At 39.4% G+C, this 16,630-nt stretch overlaps 4 protein-coding genes across 10 annotated transcripts; all 4 read left to right on the top strand.

Annotated features, from left to right (window-relative positions):
* The first annotated feature begins 245 nt into the window (after window positions 1-245).
* Window positions 246-3,334, top strand: LOC113725623 (uncharacterized). Its single transcript, XM_027248899.2, has 2 exons — window positions 246-2,968; window positions 3,106-3,334. Exons 1-2 carry the CDS (start codon window positions 508-510, stop codon window positions 3,117-3,119), a joined length of 2,475 nt encoding a protein of 824 aa, XP_027104700.1. The 5' UTR covers window positions 246-507; the 3' UTR covers window positions 3,120-3,334.
* Window positions 3,335-6,865: 3,531 nt separating this feature from the next.
* On the top strand, window positions 6,866-10,007 carry LOC113725622 (dnaJ protein homolog). 7 transcript variants are annotated; one of them, XM_027248890.2, is made up of 7 exons: window positions 6,866-7,111; window positions 7,204-7,366; window positions 8,031-8,196; window positions 8,288-8,429; window positions 8,520-8,796; window positions 8,890-9,088; window positions 9,445-10,007. In XM_027248890.2, exons 2-7 carry the CDS (start codon window positions 7,217-7,219, stop codon window positions 9,759-9,761), a joined length of 1,251 nt encoding a protein of 416 aa, XP_027104691.1. In that variant the 5' UTR covers window positions 6,866-7,111; window positions 7,204-7,216; the 3' UTR covers window positions 9,762-10,007. The 7 variants fall into 7 exon arrangements, with proteins under 7 accessions (XP_027104691.1, XP_071930159.1, XP_027104692.1 ...); XM_072074058.1 differs by having other exon boundaries at window positions 6,891-7,063; XM_027248891.2 differs by having other exon boundaries at window positions 6,891-7,063; window positions 7,198-7,366.
* A 2,474-nt stretch (window positions 10,008-12,481) lies between these two features.
* On the top strand, window positions 12,482-12,997 carry LOC113725621 (RING-H2 finger protein ATL70-like). The gene has a single exon (XM_027248885.2). It carries the CDS (start codon window positions 12,482-12,484, stop codon window positions 12,995-12,997), a length of 516 nt encoding a protein of 171 aa, XP_027104686.1.
* Window positions 12,998-14,321: 1,324 nt separating this feature from the next.
* On the top strand, window positions 14,322-14,867 carry LOC113721560 (RING-H2 finger protein ATL70-like). Its single transcript, XM_027245557.2, has one exon. The coding sequence runs from the start codon at window positions 14,322-14,324 to the stop codon at window positions 14,865-14,867; it is 546 nt and encodes a 181-aa protein (XP_027101358.1).
* Window positions 14,868-16,630: the final 1,763 nt, after the last annotated feature.

Below are 16,630 nucleotides of genomic sequence, written 5' to 3'. Positions count from 1 at the left end.
GGTAACTAACATAAAAATTGGAGCTTGATACTGATATTTGTGAATCTGTTTGAAATGTGTATTTTTTTTTAATATTTATATAAAATTTTACTGTAACTTATTTTACGGTAGCTCGCTTTTTTTCAAAACACACATCCCCGCACGCAGAATATTGACGGGGGCAAAAAATATAGCGACCAGCAAAGTAGCAATTATTGCGAGGAAATGACGGGTTAAAGGGAAAAAAAAAAGAAAGGAAAAAAACAAGGGAGTCGCCCGAGCATAGGATCCATGGTAACCGGGTTATCCGGAACATAGCCCATGAAAGGGCTTTACAAAAATTCAAAGCCCTGAAGTCTGGCTCTCTTGTAGGGTTTAAGACACTTCCATGCCTGCCTTCCACAGCTTAAACTTTAATCCCAACTCTCCAGAAACGCTTCAGTTCCTTTTCCATCGCAGATAGAAGCTTATGGGAGCACAGAAATTTCCAGTTTTGTTCCTCTATGTGGCTTATTAACTGCCAATTCCATGTGGTGTGTTTCTACATTCAGGTCAGTTTCCCAAAGAAAACTCTTCGGAAACAGTCAATTTATACGGTCTCGGGCAGTTTCAGCGCTAACTCAGTTGACCCCATGTTACTCGGACTCAAGTGCTGATGAATCAATTTCAATCCCTGATAAAAGTGACACTAAAATCGATGATCCTGTTTGGGAGCTAAATTCATGTGGGGTCATTGAAATCCTCAATAATTTGAAAAAAGAACCCATTTCTGCATTGCAAATATTTAGGCAATTGAAGGAGCGTGGGTTTAAGCATGATGTTGGGACCTATGTTGCTATTATTAGGATATTATGTTATTGGGGTATGGATATGAAGTTAGATTCTGTACTGTTGGAGGTGATTAAGTCGAGAAAAGAGCATTTGGGTTTTGATATTTCGGATTTGTTTGAAGCGTTGGTGGAAGGACTAAATGTTGAGGGGTCGAATTTGTTGGCTCGGGCTCTTGAAGCCATGGTTAAGGCGTTTGTTACTGTGGGTATGTTTGATGAGGCTATTGATACTTTGTTCCAGACGACAAGGCGTGGTTTTGGGGTGTCTTTGTTGGCGTGTAATTATCTGTTGAACCGGTTGGTTGAGTGTGGAAAGGTGGATATGGCAGTGGCTATGTATAAGCAGTTGACGAGGTTAGGTTTGAGTCCAAATGTTTACACTTACGGTATTGTGATTAAGGCATTCTGTAGGAAGGGTACTCTGGAGGAAGCTGTTGATGTGTTTGAGAAGATGGAGGAAGCTGGTGTGACCCCAAATAATTTTACTTATTCCACATATCTGGAAGGGCTTTGCTCACATGGACGATCAGATTTGGGTTATCAAGTGTTGATAGCCTGGAGTAGAGAAAGTGTGCCTATTGATGCATATGCTTATACGGCTGTGCTGCGTGGTTTTGTTAATGAAAATAAACTAAAAGAAGCAGAGGAGGTATTGCTTAAGATGGAGGAGCATGGACTAATGCCTGATCAATTTTGTTATGGTGCCTTGATTCGAGGCTATTGCGAGGTTGGAAATATAATTAAAGCTCTGGCTTTCCATAACGAAATGGCAGCTAAAAATATCAGAACTAATTGTGTAATTGTCAGCTCAATTCTTCAATGCCTGTGTCAGATAGGCATGTTTGGTGAGGCAGTCGATCAGTTCAAGAGCTTTAACGATGTAGGAATTTACCTTGATGAGATTGCATATAATGTTGCAATTGATGCTTTATGCAAACTTGGAAAAGTGGAAGAAGCTGTGAGATTGCTAGATGAGATGAGGCGTAAGAAAATGGTTCCAGATGTTGTGAACTACACCACCTTGATTAATGGGTGCTGTCTTGCAGGAAGAGTTTCCTGTGCATTAGACTTACTTGAGGAGATGGAGCAGAATGGTCTGATGCCTGATATTGTTACCTATAATGTTCTTGCCGGTGGGTTTTCTAGAAACGGATGTGTTAAAGAGGCATTGGACCTTGTAAAATACATGAAAGAGCAAGGTGTGGCACCAAACACCACAACATACAACATGATCATTGAAGGCTTATGTATTGGCGGGAAGGTAAAGGAAGCTGAAAAGTTTTTTACTAGTTTGGAAGATAAGTGTTTAGAAAATTATGCTGCTTTGATTGATGGCTATTGTGAATCAAATCACACAGAAGCGGCCTTTAAACTATTCCTTAGGCTTGCAAAGCATAGAGCTGTGGTAAAAAGAAGTTCTTGTCTAAAACTTCTCAGTTGCCTTTGCACAGAAGGCGAATATAACAAAGCTATAAAGTTATTTGATTTAGTGCTGTCTTCTGTTGAAGGCCCTTGTGAGAAAATGTGTACTAAAGTTATTGCTGCTCTCTGTGGTTCTGGAGATATGAAGAAGGCACGGTGGGTGTTTGATAATATGGTTGCCAAGGGGTTAACTCCAGATGTTATTACCTACACAATAATGTTGAATGGTTATTGTAGGGTGAATTGCTTAAATGAGGCTTGTGATCTTTTTAATGATATGAAGGAGAGAGGTATAACTCCTGATATCATCACTTACACTGTTTTGCTGGATGGATATTCAAAGATTAATTTTAGAAGGGAAAAAAGATTTGGAAAGGAAGGCCAAAAGAAAGACATTTCTCCTTTATTGGTTGAAATGAAGGAGATGAATTTGAAAGCTGATGCCATCTGTTATACTGCTTTAATTGACAGTCATTGTAAATCGAACAATCTTCAAGATGCTATTGACCTTTTTAATGAAATGATTGATATTGGTCTAGAACCTGATACTGTAACTTATAGTGCCCTGCTATGTGGGTATTGTAAGAGGAGAGATGTGGATAGGGCTGTAAGTCTAGTCAATGAGATGTCATTAAAGGGAATAGAACCAGATAGCCACACCATGTCAACATTATACCATGGTATCTTAAAGGCCAAGAAAGTACAGTTCCGGCATAAGAAATCTGCTGACTTTACTGGTATGTTGTTTGAAGTTGGTTAATTGTGTTGCTGATAGCAGTTACCAGTTATTTTAACGAATGTTCTAGCTTTTTTTTTTTTTCCGTATTTGGTTATGGCCAAGTAGCCAGAGAAATTTAGCTTGAGGTTGCTGCAGGTATGGGAGATTGAAGGAGCAGATAACATATTTGTGGGAAATGGGAATAGCACTGTCTTTGAGGCCTTCTCAAGTCTTACACTGCCTGATACAGTTGATTTGGCAAGAGGAACAAGCACCACGAAGTTTAGATCACACTCTGCCCAGGAACATTAGAATGTAAAACCAGGAGATCAAGGAGTTCAGATTGCTTACATTCTTGAGATTCAGTGAGCAGGTCAAAAGCAAATTAGGTTAGTTGCTTCTATTTTAATTCAGAGTTTATGCTCCCTTAACTATCTTAAGACATAAACTGAGGATTCTTGTCTAGTCCCATACTTCTATATATAACTTGCATTTGAATGTGTTTCATGGTTGACAATTATGCTCACAGTTGGAAATTCTTTTGGTATGGGAAAGTGTTATTTGTTTTACAGCTTGTCTGTGTGTGTTTATTAATTTATTTGTTGGTTTGTTATCTTTCTTCCTTCAGAGCTCTAAAAGTTGTCCCTTCCTGCATGATGTTTTCCACCATTTGAGTACTTAAACAGGTTAAGTTCAATTGCTGAATGTTCTACATTATGGTCATTAAACATAAGGCTGATAAGAGCATTTCCTAACCGTCTTCTGCAATAGCTTATTCCCCGCATGCTAATGTGGTAGTAAATATAATTTGGTTGGTCATGTCAAATATGTCAAAGGAGGAAATAGTTTGGCTAAGGAATTTGCAAATTGATGCTACAGCGCAATTGATTAACTACTTTTCCATTAAATTTTGGATAATATTGGGCCTTTCTGATCTTTAGGGGAGCTTAATTATATCAAACTGACCGGTTAGGTTCTGTTTCAGTTATCTTTTTTTTTTTCAGTTATACATTAGATTACCTGTGAAGCAAAATATATGAAAATCTGAGTTTCAACTTCTGCCTAGCCAGCAATACAACAACATTTGCCTCCCATTCTCGTGTGTCACTAGCCTTGTCCTTCTTTTAGCAGGTTATTAGATCACAGTGGTTTATGTTGATCAGCAATCCTTGGTAAATTGATAAGAATGCTGATGAGTGTCCCATGCAGCTATTCTATGTAGATTCCATCTTTCAAAGTAGGTAAATTTTCTGCTATTGACAGTTATGTTTCAGCTCGTTTAGAATAATGGCATGAATGCCAAATATAACCAAACCAGGGTTCTTGTGCAGTTGAATTGCTTTTGTCAATCATGACATGCTGATGAGAAACGTGAAGTGAGAAATTCATCAGTTTGAAATCATTTTTTCAGGGTGAGAACGTTCATTGCCTTCTTGTGCTTTGTTATTGATTATGTTTGAACCTAAACATGAATATTAGCTATTCAATTCATGATGCCATTTATGAGTATTCTTGTTGCTTAATATTGACAAGTTGTAAGGGGAACAACTTTGTAGTGGATTAGATGAAAGCCCTGTCAGACATAGCTGACCAAATTGATGAAGTTAATATTTCCTATTGCAGGAAATTAAGTAGGCTGCAATTATGGCCTTTCTGGAGAGAAATTTCTTTTAATGATGGAGTCAATAGAGAGAAGCATAACTTCGAAATGTTATAACCATCCCTAATTTATCCATGAAGCTTTTTTTTCTTATCTGAAAAAGATCAAACTGCAATAGAAGTTGGAAGGCGCAAGAGAAGGTATGCCTTTCAGGTTTGTTGTTGAAAATTAGTTATATCACATCAATAACAACATTGCCTTATGCCAAGTGATTTTGTGTGTTCTTTTAGAATCTAAAAGGAGAAATGCCAAGTCAAGTCAATTGTAAACCCAAGAGTCTAAGGGAGAGACAGTTACGGCTCTTTTCATACATTGTAGTGAAAAATGTAAAGCTTCCTTTTAAAATATATATATATATATATATATATATATATGGTGTATATGGTTGTGGAGGTCTTTTTGTTTTTTCCTTCTATCTTTTGTGATTTTCTGTAACCTTTTGCCGATCAGGGTATATTAGTCTGAACAGTTCATTTAGTGAAAAAGGTTTATGCTCCCCATAATCTGACTAACGTCCTTGTGTTGCCCCGCAGATTTTTATTGGCATTTGATAATAGGCCAGGAGCCTAATACATTGGTTCATTGCATCTTAGATGTGAAATACTGATGAATGACCCAGAATATACATAAGATCATGCCAATCAGAAGCTTGTAAAAACAAATGCATCCACAAGGTTAATCAAGAGACTTGCAAAGCTCTTGCCTGGTTTCTGTGTATGACCGCAGGTAAATTAATCTGACTCAAAATAATGCTGTCACAAAACGTTTGACCTTTTTTCTTCCTAATCTGTATCATCAGCCTGATATTCTAAATTTAAAGGCTTTTGCTGCAAAATTTCATGACGCGAGGATTGTAAGTGCCCTGATCAATCCTAAGCCCGGAATCTTCATACTGTTGCTCAGATATTGGAGCACCATGTTTCTGATACTTCTGGCTGGCGGATGCAAATATTTTGTGCTTCTGCTGGAGGATTAAAGTAGTATTTTAAAGACTTCGGCTATCATTTGGCCAAGCTGAAGCTTGGATATCCTTCAGCAATCTGCTAGTCCTCCGTCCTAGTTATGTTGTTATTTGTGCATAGCGATGGCTGACATTAGTAGAAGCTCAAAACCTTGCACATACTGCATCAACTTCCCTCACAAGTTAGTATAGAAGTCCATTGTACCTTGCAATACGAAAAAACAGGAAGCAAAATGAGTTTGAGACAGATAACAGGATTCTCGTGTTGTTGATTCTGTTTGTTAATGTGTGGGGATTGTACTTTCAAGGCATCAAATAAAAGAGTTTCCGATCTTCTATGGCTCTCAGTCGAACTTCCCCCAACTCTCCCGGTATGGGACATTGGAGTTCAAGGTGTGGATGGAAAAAGTATCTCTGTATTTGGACTCTCCGCGAGCTTCTTGAAACAAATGCGTAAAGGTTGTCGATTGCCAGTAGAAAACGAAACCTGTTTGGGACCTCAGTTTTTGGTGAGTTTTTTTTTTCTACGAGTTTTTTAACAACTTTAATTACATAAAATTTCAAATACTCTCTAAAATTTTTAAAATAAACATCTCAAAATATTCAAAACTCTTCTTTCGGTTCTTCTTCTAACTCCCCCCACCTCATTGCTGCCGCCGCCACCACCATTGTAGGTGCTGGCCGCCGGTTGCTTCTCTTTTTTTTTTTTTGCACTTCATCCTCTCCCTCTTTCTCCTCTTCCCCTCCTCCTTCTTTTTTCTCTTCTCCCTCACCTTGCCCCCTTAATTGGAGTAATGGCCGTGGCAAGGAGGAAGAAGAGGACAGGGAAGAAAAAGAAAGAAAAAAATAAAAAAGCTTTTCAATTCCTTCGCGAAAGTGTTTTTATAAATCCCGTCACAATATGTTATATTAAAGTTTTACATAAATACCCACGAAATACACTTTTCAAAAGGGTTCAAAATCAAAATAGTAGATATTTCTTTTCACGTTATTATTTGGAACTCCATCAAAAGTAAACACTTTCCAAACAAACGGGCTGAAGATCAAGATAATGGACGTTTCTCTTCGCGTTATTCTTTGTAACACATCAGAAGTATTTGCACGAGCGTGGTGATGCCTCTCGTAATAAATGGAGGAATACCTGAGACTTCATTTTTACTAGTGTGGAGCTTGTCCATGACCAATTGTATTTTCATTTATTTTCACACTTTAAAACTGAAAAAAAGGGATAACATTATATGGGTACTATAGATTTCAAAGTTCATATCAGAAGGCCGTAATAGAAGATTCTAGACGCTTGAGAGTTAGCCAGCGGACAGCAAATCTGGACCGTCCAAATTCTTCGCCTCAAAATAAAGCCACAAATCTCACCTTCGACGAACCCTCTCTCTCTCTCCCTCGCTCTCGATCGTCGTGGCTCGCTAGGCCGCTAATTTTACCCCGTCCGCCAGCTCCCAAGTCAACACTCGACCGTCAATCCCTCTAGGGTTTCCGTCCGTACGCTCTTTTCTTCTTCTCTGTCTTGGACATTTTCACGATTGGTGTGTTAATCGACCAATAGATCGGTAAAATTCGGGGAATCTTTCTTGATTTCTATCTAATTTTGTGAAATTGTTCGTGATTGAAGGAGTAGATCGAAGAACAAGATGTTTGGGAGGGCGCCGAAAAGGAGCGATAACACAAAGTACTATGAGGTATTGGGGGTTTCCAAGAACGCCTCCCAAGATGATCTCAAGAAGGCTTATCGTAAAGCTGCCATCAAGAATCACCCTGATAAGGGAGGAGATCCGGAAAAGGTATAATCTTATAATCTTGTCGCCTGGTATTTTTCCCATTTTCTTTTCATTCTTTATGCTGTTCTTGGGTGGAGTGGGTGGGAGGGTGGGGTTATTTGTTATTTCTAAATGGGCTCTTTTTTCATTTATGCCTCAGTTTTGCTGGTACATGCGAACATATATTGGCTTTAGGAACTCTTTAATTTTTTGGTCGTTAACAGAAGGGTCGTAACTTTGCCTATTCAAAGTCTTGACATAGTAATTGAACACGATTTCCTTACTGGTTTTATGGTTTAGAGCATACTTTTTTGCTCCTTTATTATTTTGGTTTGCTCTATAATGATTCTGGATGACTCTGAATATGCTGTTGTTTCAGTAACAACACATCAAATATTGTTCACTTACTAATTGCTTCCCTTTCACTAAATCATTGTATTTCATTTCCATGTTACTTATTACCATTTCGTTCGTTTCTGCAAACCATCTCTGGAAGTGCATAAGCTGCTTAAGTATTTCTTCTTGAAAAGGTTAAATTCACGTCATTGTGGTTTCTAATAGGTGTGTCAAAGTACGAATTTTTTGTGCTGATTGTGAAACAGTATATCAATAATTTTCTGCTATAGGTGGTCACTTCTCACAGCATTGGGTGATGGTAGCTTTAACAAGAAGTATTCTGTGGTTTCAGTTTAAAGAGCTAGCTCAAGCCTACGAGGTACTTAGTGACCCAGAGAAGCGTGAGATCTATGATCAGTATGGTGAGGATGCATTGAAGGAAGGAATGGGTGGTGGAGGTGGTGTCCATGATCCATTTGACATCTTCCAGTCATTCTTTGGTGGTAGCCCTTTTGGTGGTAAGTGGCTGATTGGGGATGACATTGGACATCCAAATTGACTGGCACTTGTGATGCATGATGACAATCTCTTGAATTTTCTCATATGCAGGAGGTGGAAGCAGCAGAGGCAGAAGGCAAAGAAGGGGAGAGGATGTCATTCATCCTCTTAAAGTTTCTTTGGAGGACCTGTACAATGGAACCTCTAAGAAGTTGTCCCTCTCACGAAACGTGTTGTGCCCAAAGTGCAAGGGGTGAGTAATACAACTGGTCACCATTATATTTTGCTGCTTAATGATGGTTTACCCAGTTATTCTGATGTGGTGTAATTTACTGAGTTTCAGCAAAGGTTCTAAATCAGGTGCTTCAATGAAATGTTCGGGCTGTCAGGGGTCTGGGATGAAAGTTTCTATTAGACAGCTTGGTCCGTCGATGATACAGCAGATGCAGCATCCTTGTAATGAGTGTAAAGGTACTGGTGAAACTATTAACGACAAGGATCGCTGCCCACAGTGCAAGGGTGAGAAGGTTGTGCAGGAAAAGAAGGTTTTGGAAGTTGTCGTAGAGAAGGGTATGCAAAATGGGCAAAAAATTACATTCCCTGGTGAAGCTGATGAAGCAGTATGCTCTTTCTGACAATTTTTTGCTTTATTGTCTATATCAATGTTGAATGACTATCTGCTTGTGTAGATTTAACTGGATTTTACTTTGCAGCCGGACACAGTTACTGGGGATATTGTCTTTGTCCTGCAACAGAAAGAGCATCCAAAATTCAAGCGCAAGCATGATGACCTGTTCTATGAGCACACTCTCTCCCTGACTGAGGCTCTTTGCGGCTTCCAATTTATTTTGACTCACCTGGATGGCAGGCAACTTCTTATTAAATCCCAGCCCGGAGAAGTGGTCAAGCCTGGTAGGTCCCGAATAGTTTACTGACCATTTTAGTCTGAACCAATTGTCTGAAGAAACAACTCCTTAATTCATCCGTTCTTCCTTTTTACTAAATAGTCACTGAACATTCGAAGTTCTTGATGTATGTCAGCTTTTCACCTCTTTGATTGTTTCATTGGTAAATGCTCATGCTGATGTTACTCTCCTTGTTTGTTGAACTCTTGGTAACAAGTGGATTGGGTTTCACAAATACTTCGTTAAGATGCTGATGGTGACAAGTAATCCTTTAATTGTATGCAAAATTGGGAATGGAAGAATTCCACATATATACTAGATGCTTTACCCCATTAACCCATCCTTGTTTTGGTGTTACTACAGATCAATTCAAGGCAATAAATGATGAGGGGATGGTGGTGTACCAGAGGCCATTTATGAGAGGTAAATTGTATATTCACTTTAATGTGGAATTCCCGGACTATCTGGACCCTGAGCAGTGCAAGTCTCTGGAGGCTGTGTTGCCACCAAAGACCACAAAACAAATTACTGACATGGAGTTGGATGAGTGTGAGGAGACCACACTACATGACGTAAACATTGAGGATGAGATGCGTAGGAAACAACAAGCGCAAGAAGCATACGAGGAAGATGAAGATATGCATGGTGGTGCTCAGAGAGTGCAGTGTGCCCAGCAGTGAGTTGGGAGGAAAGTGGTAGAAAAAGGAGCCAAATCCAGGAGATGAGCGAGAAATCAGTATTTTATTAAAGCTTTAATAGGTTTGTTGAGGCAATGACATTTTGTACAATGTTTGTCCTCAATTTTATTAGAATTAGATTTGCTAGTTAACTATTTGTAACTTTTGCATTTCTTTGCAAACTGATACTGTATCCAATGTTCACAGTGGACCATTGTGATTCAAAACGCGAGTTTGATATGCGGTTTACATGCATTTGTTTTATTCTATCGCAGCAGCGGGTGTTAGGAATATGGATAGTTAACATCGTGCATTATGTAGTAGTAAAGCCAGGTAGGTCCTTGTTAAACCAGGGGAAGATCCAAATTTATTCTGTTGCTGCCGCGGCTTTACTCCATTAGTTTTGTTCTTTCCTTCTTGTTGTAGGAGTGTGGACGGTACTCTGCTTTAAATCCGATGAACAAGAACGGTTGCAGTGAGGCGTTGGGTGTGGTGATCAAGGTAGGACAAAACTTTTTTGCAGTTTATATTCAAGTGCTATTAACTTCACAGCCATGTTTATATTCTGAAAGTACACTGCAGGCATGGGGGCTGTGAAATCGTGTCTGATGTGCTGCTGAACTCGCGGTCCAGTGGCTTCACTTTCTAGTCTCGGGGTCATCCATCCTTGTGACACAACATGGGTGTTTTTTTTTTCTATTTTTGGGCCGCGATTTATCATTGTTTATTTGCTCGCCTATACTCTTTCCTCTTTTTTTTCTGGTGGTTTAAATGAAAAATCAAAATTGAAAAGCATATTCATGGAGGTTAATCTTTGTGGCAAGCACCCTTCAGACTGAGGAGCACCTTCTGAATCTCTGTCCCTGGACTGCGACCTTCCCCTGGTGCTGTGTTGTTTGCATGACAAATCTTGACCCTTTGTCCTTTAGAAGCCCAACTACATGTCACGTTCTGATGTTCAACTGGCAATGCCATCCACTAAGGATAACCTTCTGCTAATGCAGAGCAGCTTCGCGAGTCTATTATGAGCTCTCACAGAAATCTCGGCTTTAGGTAGGTAGGTAGGTGGCTTTTCCTTTCCACAGAAATTTAAGTCATAAGCAAATTGGTCCGGTGCGTAGTATATTGCGGGCATGCATTAAGTCATAAGCAAATTGGCTTTTCCTTTCCATTCCACGTGCATGCATGCTTGCTTTTTTCTTCAGTGATACAGACGACGTCGGAACATAATCGTGTATTGCGCGTAATCAATCAAAATTTGGGGTGGATGAAACTGGCTGAATTAATTGTTTTAATCAGTTGGAATCTAGCCCTTGTTCAAAGCGCTTTCCCCTTCCCCAGCTTATATTAATTGTACAGATTAATATGAAATTTAGTAGTAGTAGTAGTTGTTGTTGTTGTGTATGACGAATGCGGCTCATATAGTGCATGTGCAAACGTTGACGAAGCCAATGCCAATCCAACTCATCGGCTGTTATTCACTATAGTACATGCGGGTGTGCATTGCTGGGGTCAACCAAGTACTGTGCTGCTTTTCTGCCAATTCTATAGACACGGATACATTGATTTGGGTGCTTGTGAAGATAAAATTCATAGGAGGAGAATTTTGACTCGAAATGAGAGATCGCATTCATTGGTATAGAGGAGCTTTGACCGGATGCATCATGCATGCGGGGGAAGGGGCTATCTGGTTTTGGAGCTATATATTTGTTGATATTTGTTGATGACACACACACACACACACACGCGCGCCATGCCATCAATCAAGAACCAGGATGTTGTTGACTCATTATTCTACTGTTTGCTTACAAGAAATGCAACTAATAAACGCTAAAATTATACAAGTAACTATGGTAATGAATACCCACTATGGTAAACGACTTCTGTTCCAAGCCAAGCAGGCAACTAGACAGCTTTAAACCATTATAAAAGGAAAGACCTCATTCATTCTTGTCAGGCTTCTAAAGTAAACTATCATATCCAGCCCTTGCTACTGCAACAAATATGTGCAACTACTATAAATTTATGCAAACAACAGAAGCAATGCTTTAATAAAAGCAACTACTATTAATTTTGCGTTTTAGAGTCTAGATGTGGACTTCCATTGCATTATGGGCCATTCAATTCCAGAAAAGCAACTAGCAGTAAATTTGGTTGATCGCCAGTGGGAGCCTTAAGAGTCAAATGCCTAATTGTATCCAGATAATAATGTAAAATTTGTGATTGATTGCAATCAGAAATACTTTGATACCAAGGTTTGTTTTTAGAAATACTACTATACATTAATTTAAGCACCATATTCCATTAGAATGCATGAGCAAAGGAGTCGCTGCTTTCAGTTCATTGACTTTGAACAGTCGGGAACATTGCAAATTAGATCTGATGTATATATTATAATTATATACACAAGCAGCACTTGCCATTGAAACACGCAAAATATTGACCCTTCATCTCCGTCCAATCAAAAGATGCATTACTAGTCAAGTTACAAGCTTGTGCAAAATACATCCAGTGACGGTGATCATCCTCTTTTTCTTTCACAAAGACAAACACCTTTCTCCTCGATCTTCCAAGAATCTTTCCCTCCGTTACCAAACAAGTCTGCCTGATCAATCCAACCTTATCCTTTCCATCATCTACCCTTTTTTTTCTCATATATGTATATATTTTAGTAAACGTTGCTTTTCCATCTCGAAAGGCAGGCTTAGGTTTCAGAGAAGAAAATGAATGGCGGCACAGTGGACAGCTCTAGTAGTCGTCGTTCAAATAGCATCAATTTCAGCAAGGGTGCTATTGATGATGTAGCCTACAGCATCGGATTATCACTTCTAGTCCTTGTTGTATTAGTGATCATCTCCTACATCTCCTACAAATGCAACCGGCTGTCTTCTCATTCCAGCACCACCAACTTCTCCTTCTACCGAACCCATGATGATTCAATCACCGCGCAGCAGCTAGGCGGCCTGGATAAGGCGACCCTTGTGAATTACCCAAAATTGTTATATTCTCAGGCTAAGCCTCACAAAGGAGATGATCCCGCTGCTTCAGCCTGCTCAATCTGTTTGTCTGATTATAAAGAAACTGACATGCTCAGGCTGTTGCCGGAGTGCGGCCACATCTTCCACCTCAAGTGTATTGATCCTTGGTTAATGCTTCATCCCACTTGCCCAATCTGTCGCAGCTCGCCGCTGCCAACTCCTCTTGCAGAGGTTGTTCCCACGTCTATGCATCAAAATTGAACCCATTTTCCTTGTTTAATTTTCGTTTGCAAAACTTGCAAACGAAATTTCTATTCTTTGGACGTCTCCTTCCCTTCTTTCTCCTGTACATTCGACAGAATTAAGGGAAATACTCCTTCAGGACCCAATTTTGGGTTTGCTCACAAGCCTCAACTCAGATTCTGCAGAGTAAATGTGTACCATTACTACAAGAAATAAATTGAGTATAGTAATCTCAGTGAGCATGGGGCAAAGAGCAATGTTTTTTTTTTCAATAGTTGCTTAATTGTGTTTTAAAGAATCACATAACACCATGCTTGCTGCTGTTGGCTACCCGGCACTTGCTTTTTTTGCCGGCAAGTGTCGAATGGCGTAAACAGTTTCAAAGAATGGCGTAAACAGTTTCATTTAGCGAAGCCTAACATTTGGAATAGGAAATTCGATGGCAGGCCTAATTTGCAAGAAAAGACTTGATGAAGACGCATGAGAGTTAATGATAAAACGTCCTTCTCATGACTTGTTGGTTAGCGGCATAATTGAGTTCTAAATAATGATGGTAAGTTGTAACCACTCTGGGATCAGGGACCCTAATTCTTGGGCATGACATGGATGTGGTGAGATACATATTATATATATTAGGCAAAAAAAAAAAATAGGTACAACCAGCAGAAGAAGACGTGCATTGTCTGAAAAAACTCTGGTTAAGGTCAGTCTCCAAAAGTATATCGTGATATGCTTGCGTTTTAAAAACTGCCATATCATATGGTTGGCAGCCACAGGATGGGAGACTTTTCTCAAAATTGCATAGCAGACTTGAATGTCGAGACTTATTACAAAATCATCATATAAATTGTAATGAATCCGACATTTTAGGAAAATGTCGACAAAGAATTCGATATTTCTGTCAGCAAAATATATGAAATGGAATATGTATTGGGTATCCTTGTCCAGAAAACGGCGGTTTGACATCTGCAAAATACTGACTAAGCTGGAAGCAACTAGCCCGAAGCTATCTTCTGTTTTGTCCACCATCCATTCAGGGAAAAAAAAAAGGCATGAAGAACACACCCGCCCCGATTATACGCTGATGAACCCTGTTTTTTTTATTAGGAAAATTATGCAGTACTCCTTAACTGTTTCTGGACAGCAAATGCTGATTTAAATCGTTTCTACAAGTCAAACTCTATATCAATTTCTTGTGAAATGAGCCATACGAAATCATCATCCTTTTTTTTTTACTATCAAGTACAAGAATCCCAACGAAGCCATTCTCCCTTTTCTCTCTCTTCTTCATCCTCACAATCTCACGTACAACTCCTGAAAAAAATCTCTCCATTCTTGTAAAATGAATAGCACATCAGAGGCAACCAAAGATGAACCCAGTGATAATCAAGGTCCAGAAACCGTTGGACCCTATGGCTATAGCATTGGGATTTCTTTTGGGATCCTTCTAGCTCTCGTAATCATCACATATTGTTATTACATCTACACTCGCTTCCGTTCCAATACTAACAACAGAAACCACCCCTTCCTTCGCAGAAACTCCATGAATACTACTGCAGCCTCTTTCTCTGTCAATGATGATTCAGCGAGCATCCCACAAGGCTTAGATGAAGCCACCATACTTTCATATCCAAAACTCCTCTACTCTCAAGCTAAGAATCCTGATGGTGCCAGCACAGCTTCAGGCTGCTCAATTTGCTTGCAGGACTACAAAGATACGGATATGCTCAGACTGTTACCTGAATGTGGGCATTTTTTCCACCTCAAGTGCGTTGATCCTTGGTTAAAGCTTAACCCCACTTGTCCAGTCTGTCGAAATTCACCAATGCCATCTCCCCTGGAACATCCTCTCGCTGTGGAGAATATGGTTCCCTTATCTACAAGATAGATGGGTAGATAGAGATAGAAAGAGGCATAGGATTATCAGGTTTGTGTTTAGAATTTATGGTTAAGTGATACATATATTCAAGAAAAATTGAATATGTAAGATATATGGTTCCCTTATCCACAAGATAGATAGATAGATAGAGATAGAAAGATGCATAGGATTATCAGGTTTGTGTTTAGAATTTATGGTTAAGATTATCAGGTTTGTGTTTAGAATTTATGGTTAAGTGATATATATTCAAGAAAAATTGAATATCTAAGTTTCAATCGCAATCAAGATTTTTATCATTCCTTCGTCTTTTTTGGTCCTTTCGTTTCTCCTTGCATGCTATACTAAATACTACTGTTTTTGCACTGTTTAAGGGTTAAGTGCATGAGACAGACCTCACAGTGATAGATACTTGAAATTTGCATCAGATCATTTAGGTCTATGCGTTTCACTAATCCAACTTACATTGCTGTGCTTAAGGTACAAGTTGTACCGAAGGCAGTAGCAGCAAAGAACTTGTACTAATTTGAACATCAGAATTTCTGAGAGTGTAGATTGATGCAATTAAAAAGATGAAAAAGAAAACCTAATTAACGATGGCCAAAGTTTCCTTTTATGAAGAAATAAGCAGAGAGGGCAAGAAGCAATTGCCACCTAATTAAGTAACGGAAACAAGAAACTGCTTCCCTGAATAATTGCAAATTATGGGCCACCAATAAGGTCACACCAGCCAGATGTATTTACTAAAAGTGTTTCTGCCCTTCCAGAGTATACACATGGTCCAACATCTCCCATTCATAATTTTTTGGCTTGTCCAACGTCCGTAAAAGCTATCCTCAGATAAAATGAAAAAGTAAGCCAAACAAAGAAAGCCAGCCCAAACAGACTGCATCATTGCAACATTGATCGCCAGCACTTTTCACCGTGACTAATGAGACAGACAAATCCGTCATACTCGTAGGCGCCTGAGATGAATATGGTGTCATAGCAGGTGGTGGCATTTTAGATGCATCCGGTGAAGGCTGGGAAGACTTTGGCGGTCTTTGAGATGAAGTTGGCGCAGAATGTGGGGAATTTTTCTCACTATGGACGGCAACACTAAGCTTTTGGCCTAATGCACAATAATTTGCAATACTGCATACGAAATAAAACACACCTTCCTCCATCAATGCAACCCTTGCCGGGCCATCCCAGAAAACCTTAAAGGGATTGTCTGCACTGCAACTCTCGTACTCTCTTCTTGACACTTCCATCACATTATGAAGCCCTGAATCAAAGTCAAAATCTGCAAAAAAAAACAAAAACAAAAAAAGCCGCGTATCAGTGCCAAGATTAAAGTGTTGTAACCTCAAATTGAAATGATTGATTCTCGAATCTCAATCTGTACAAGTGACAAGTCATTGCATTTACAGAGAGTGTCTCCTGTCTGGAAAAAGTGGGAAGAAGACCAGTTAGTATAGAAGTCATTGGTTGTGGGGATGGACCAAAAGGAGTCTCCCACAATGTATTCTAGGCCAAAAGACTGAATCAACAGTGAAGGAAGAATGATGAATGCTGGTGAAATTAAAAGGCGGGTAGGCATTTTTCGATCCCGGATAAGAATTTTATTTGTTCTTTGCCAAGAGAACTAGTGAAGCGGTTAAGTAGTTCGTCAGATTTGGAGAATACGAAAACGAAAAGTCGGAATAGTAAATGCCAAGGGATGTAATAACGGCTAATCAAGACCGTGCCACCTAATGGAAGAACTGTATCTACATGCATCCCCATTTACCCTC

The sequence above is a fragment of the Coffea arabica genome, chromosome 2c (assembly GCF_036785885.1).
Source record: "Coffea arabica cultivar ET-39 chromosome 2c, Coffea Arabica ET-39 HiFi, whole genome shotgun sequence".
NCBI classification, from domain to species: Eukaryota; Viridiplantae; Streptophyta; class Magnoliopsida; order Gentianales; family Rubiaceae; genus Coffea; species Coffea arabica.
The sequence above is the reverse complement of the archived record's forward strand: the minus strand, read 5'-3'. Positions and strand labels throughout refer to the sequence as shown.

Excerpts from the sequence above, each read along its gene's own strand:
- LOC113725623 (XM_027248899.2), top strand. The coding sequence starts at position 508 with ATGTGGTGTGTTTCTACATTCAGGTCAGTTTCCCAAAGAAAACTCTTC.
- LOC113725622 (XM_027248890.2), top strand. The coding sequence starts at position 7,217 with ATGTTTGGGAGGGCGCCGAAAAGGAGCGATAACACAAAGTACTATGAG. Across the intron at positions 8,430-8,519 it reads TTGTGCCCAAAGTGCAAGGG|CAAAGGTTCTAAATCAGGTG; the intron begins GTGAGTAATACA and ends ACTGAGTTTCAG. Across the intron at positions 8,797-8,889 it reads CTGGTGAAGCTGATGAAGCA|CCGGACACAGTTACTGGGGA; the intron begins GTATGCTCTTTC and ends TTTACTTTGCAG.
- LOC113725621 (XM_027248885.2), top strand. The coding sequence starts at position 12,482 with ATGAATGGCGGCACAGTGGACAGCTCTAGTAGTCGTCGTTCAAATAGC.
- LOC113721560 (XM_027245557.2), top strand. The coding sequence starts at position 14,322 with ATGAATAGCACATCAGAGGCAACCAAAGATGAACCCAGTGATAATCAA.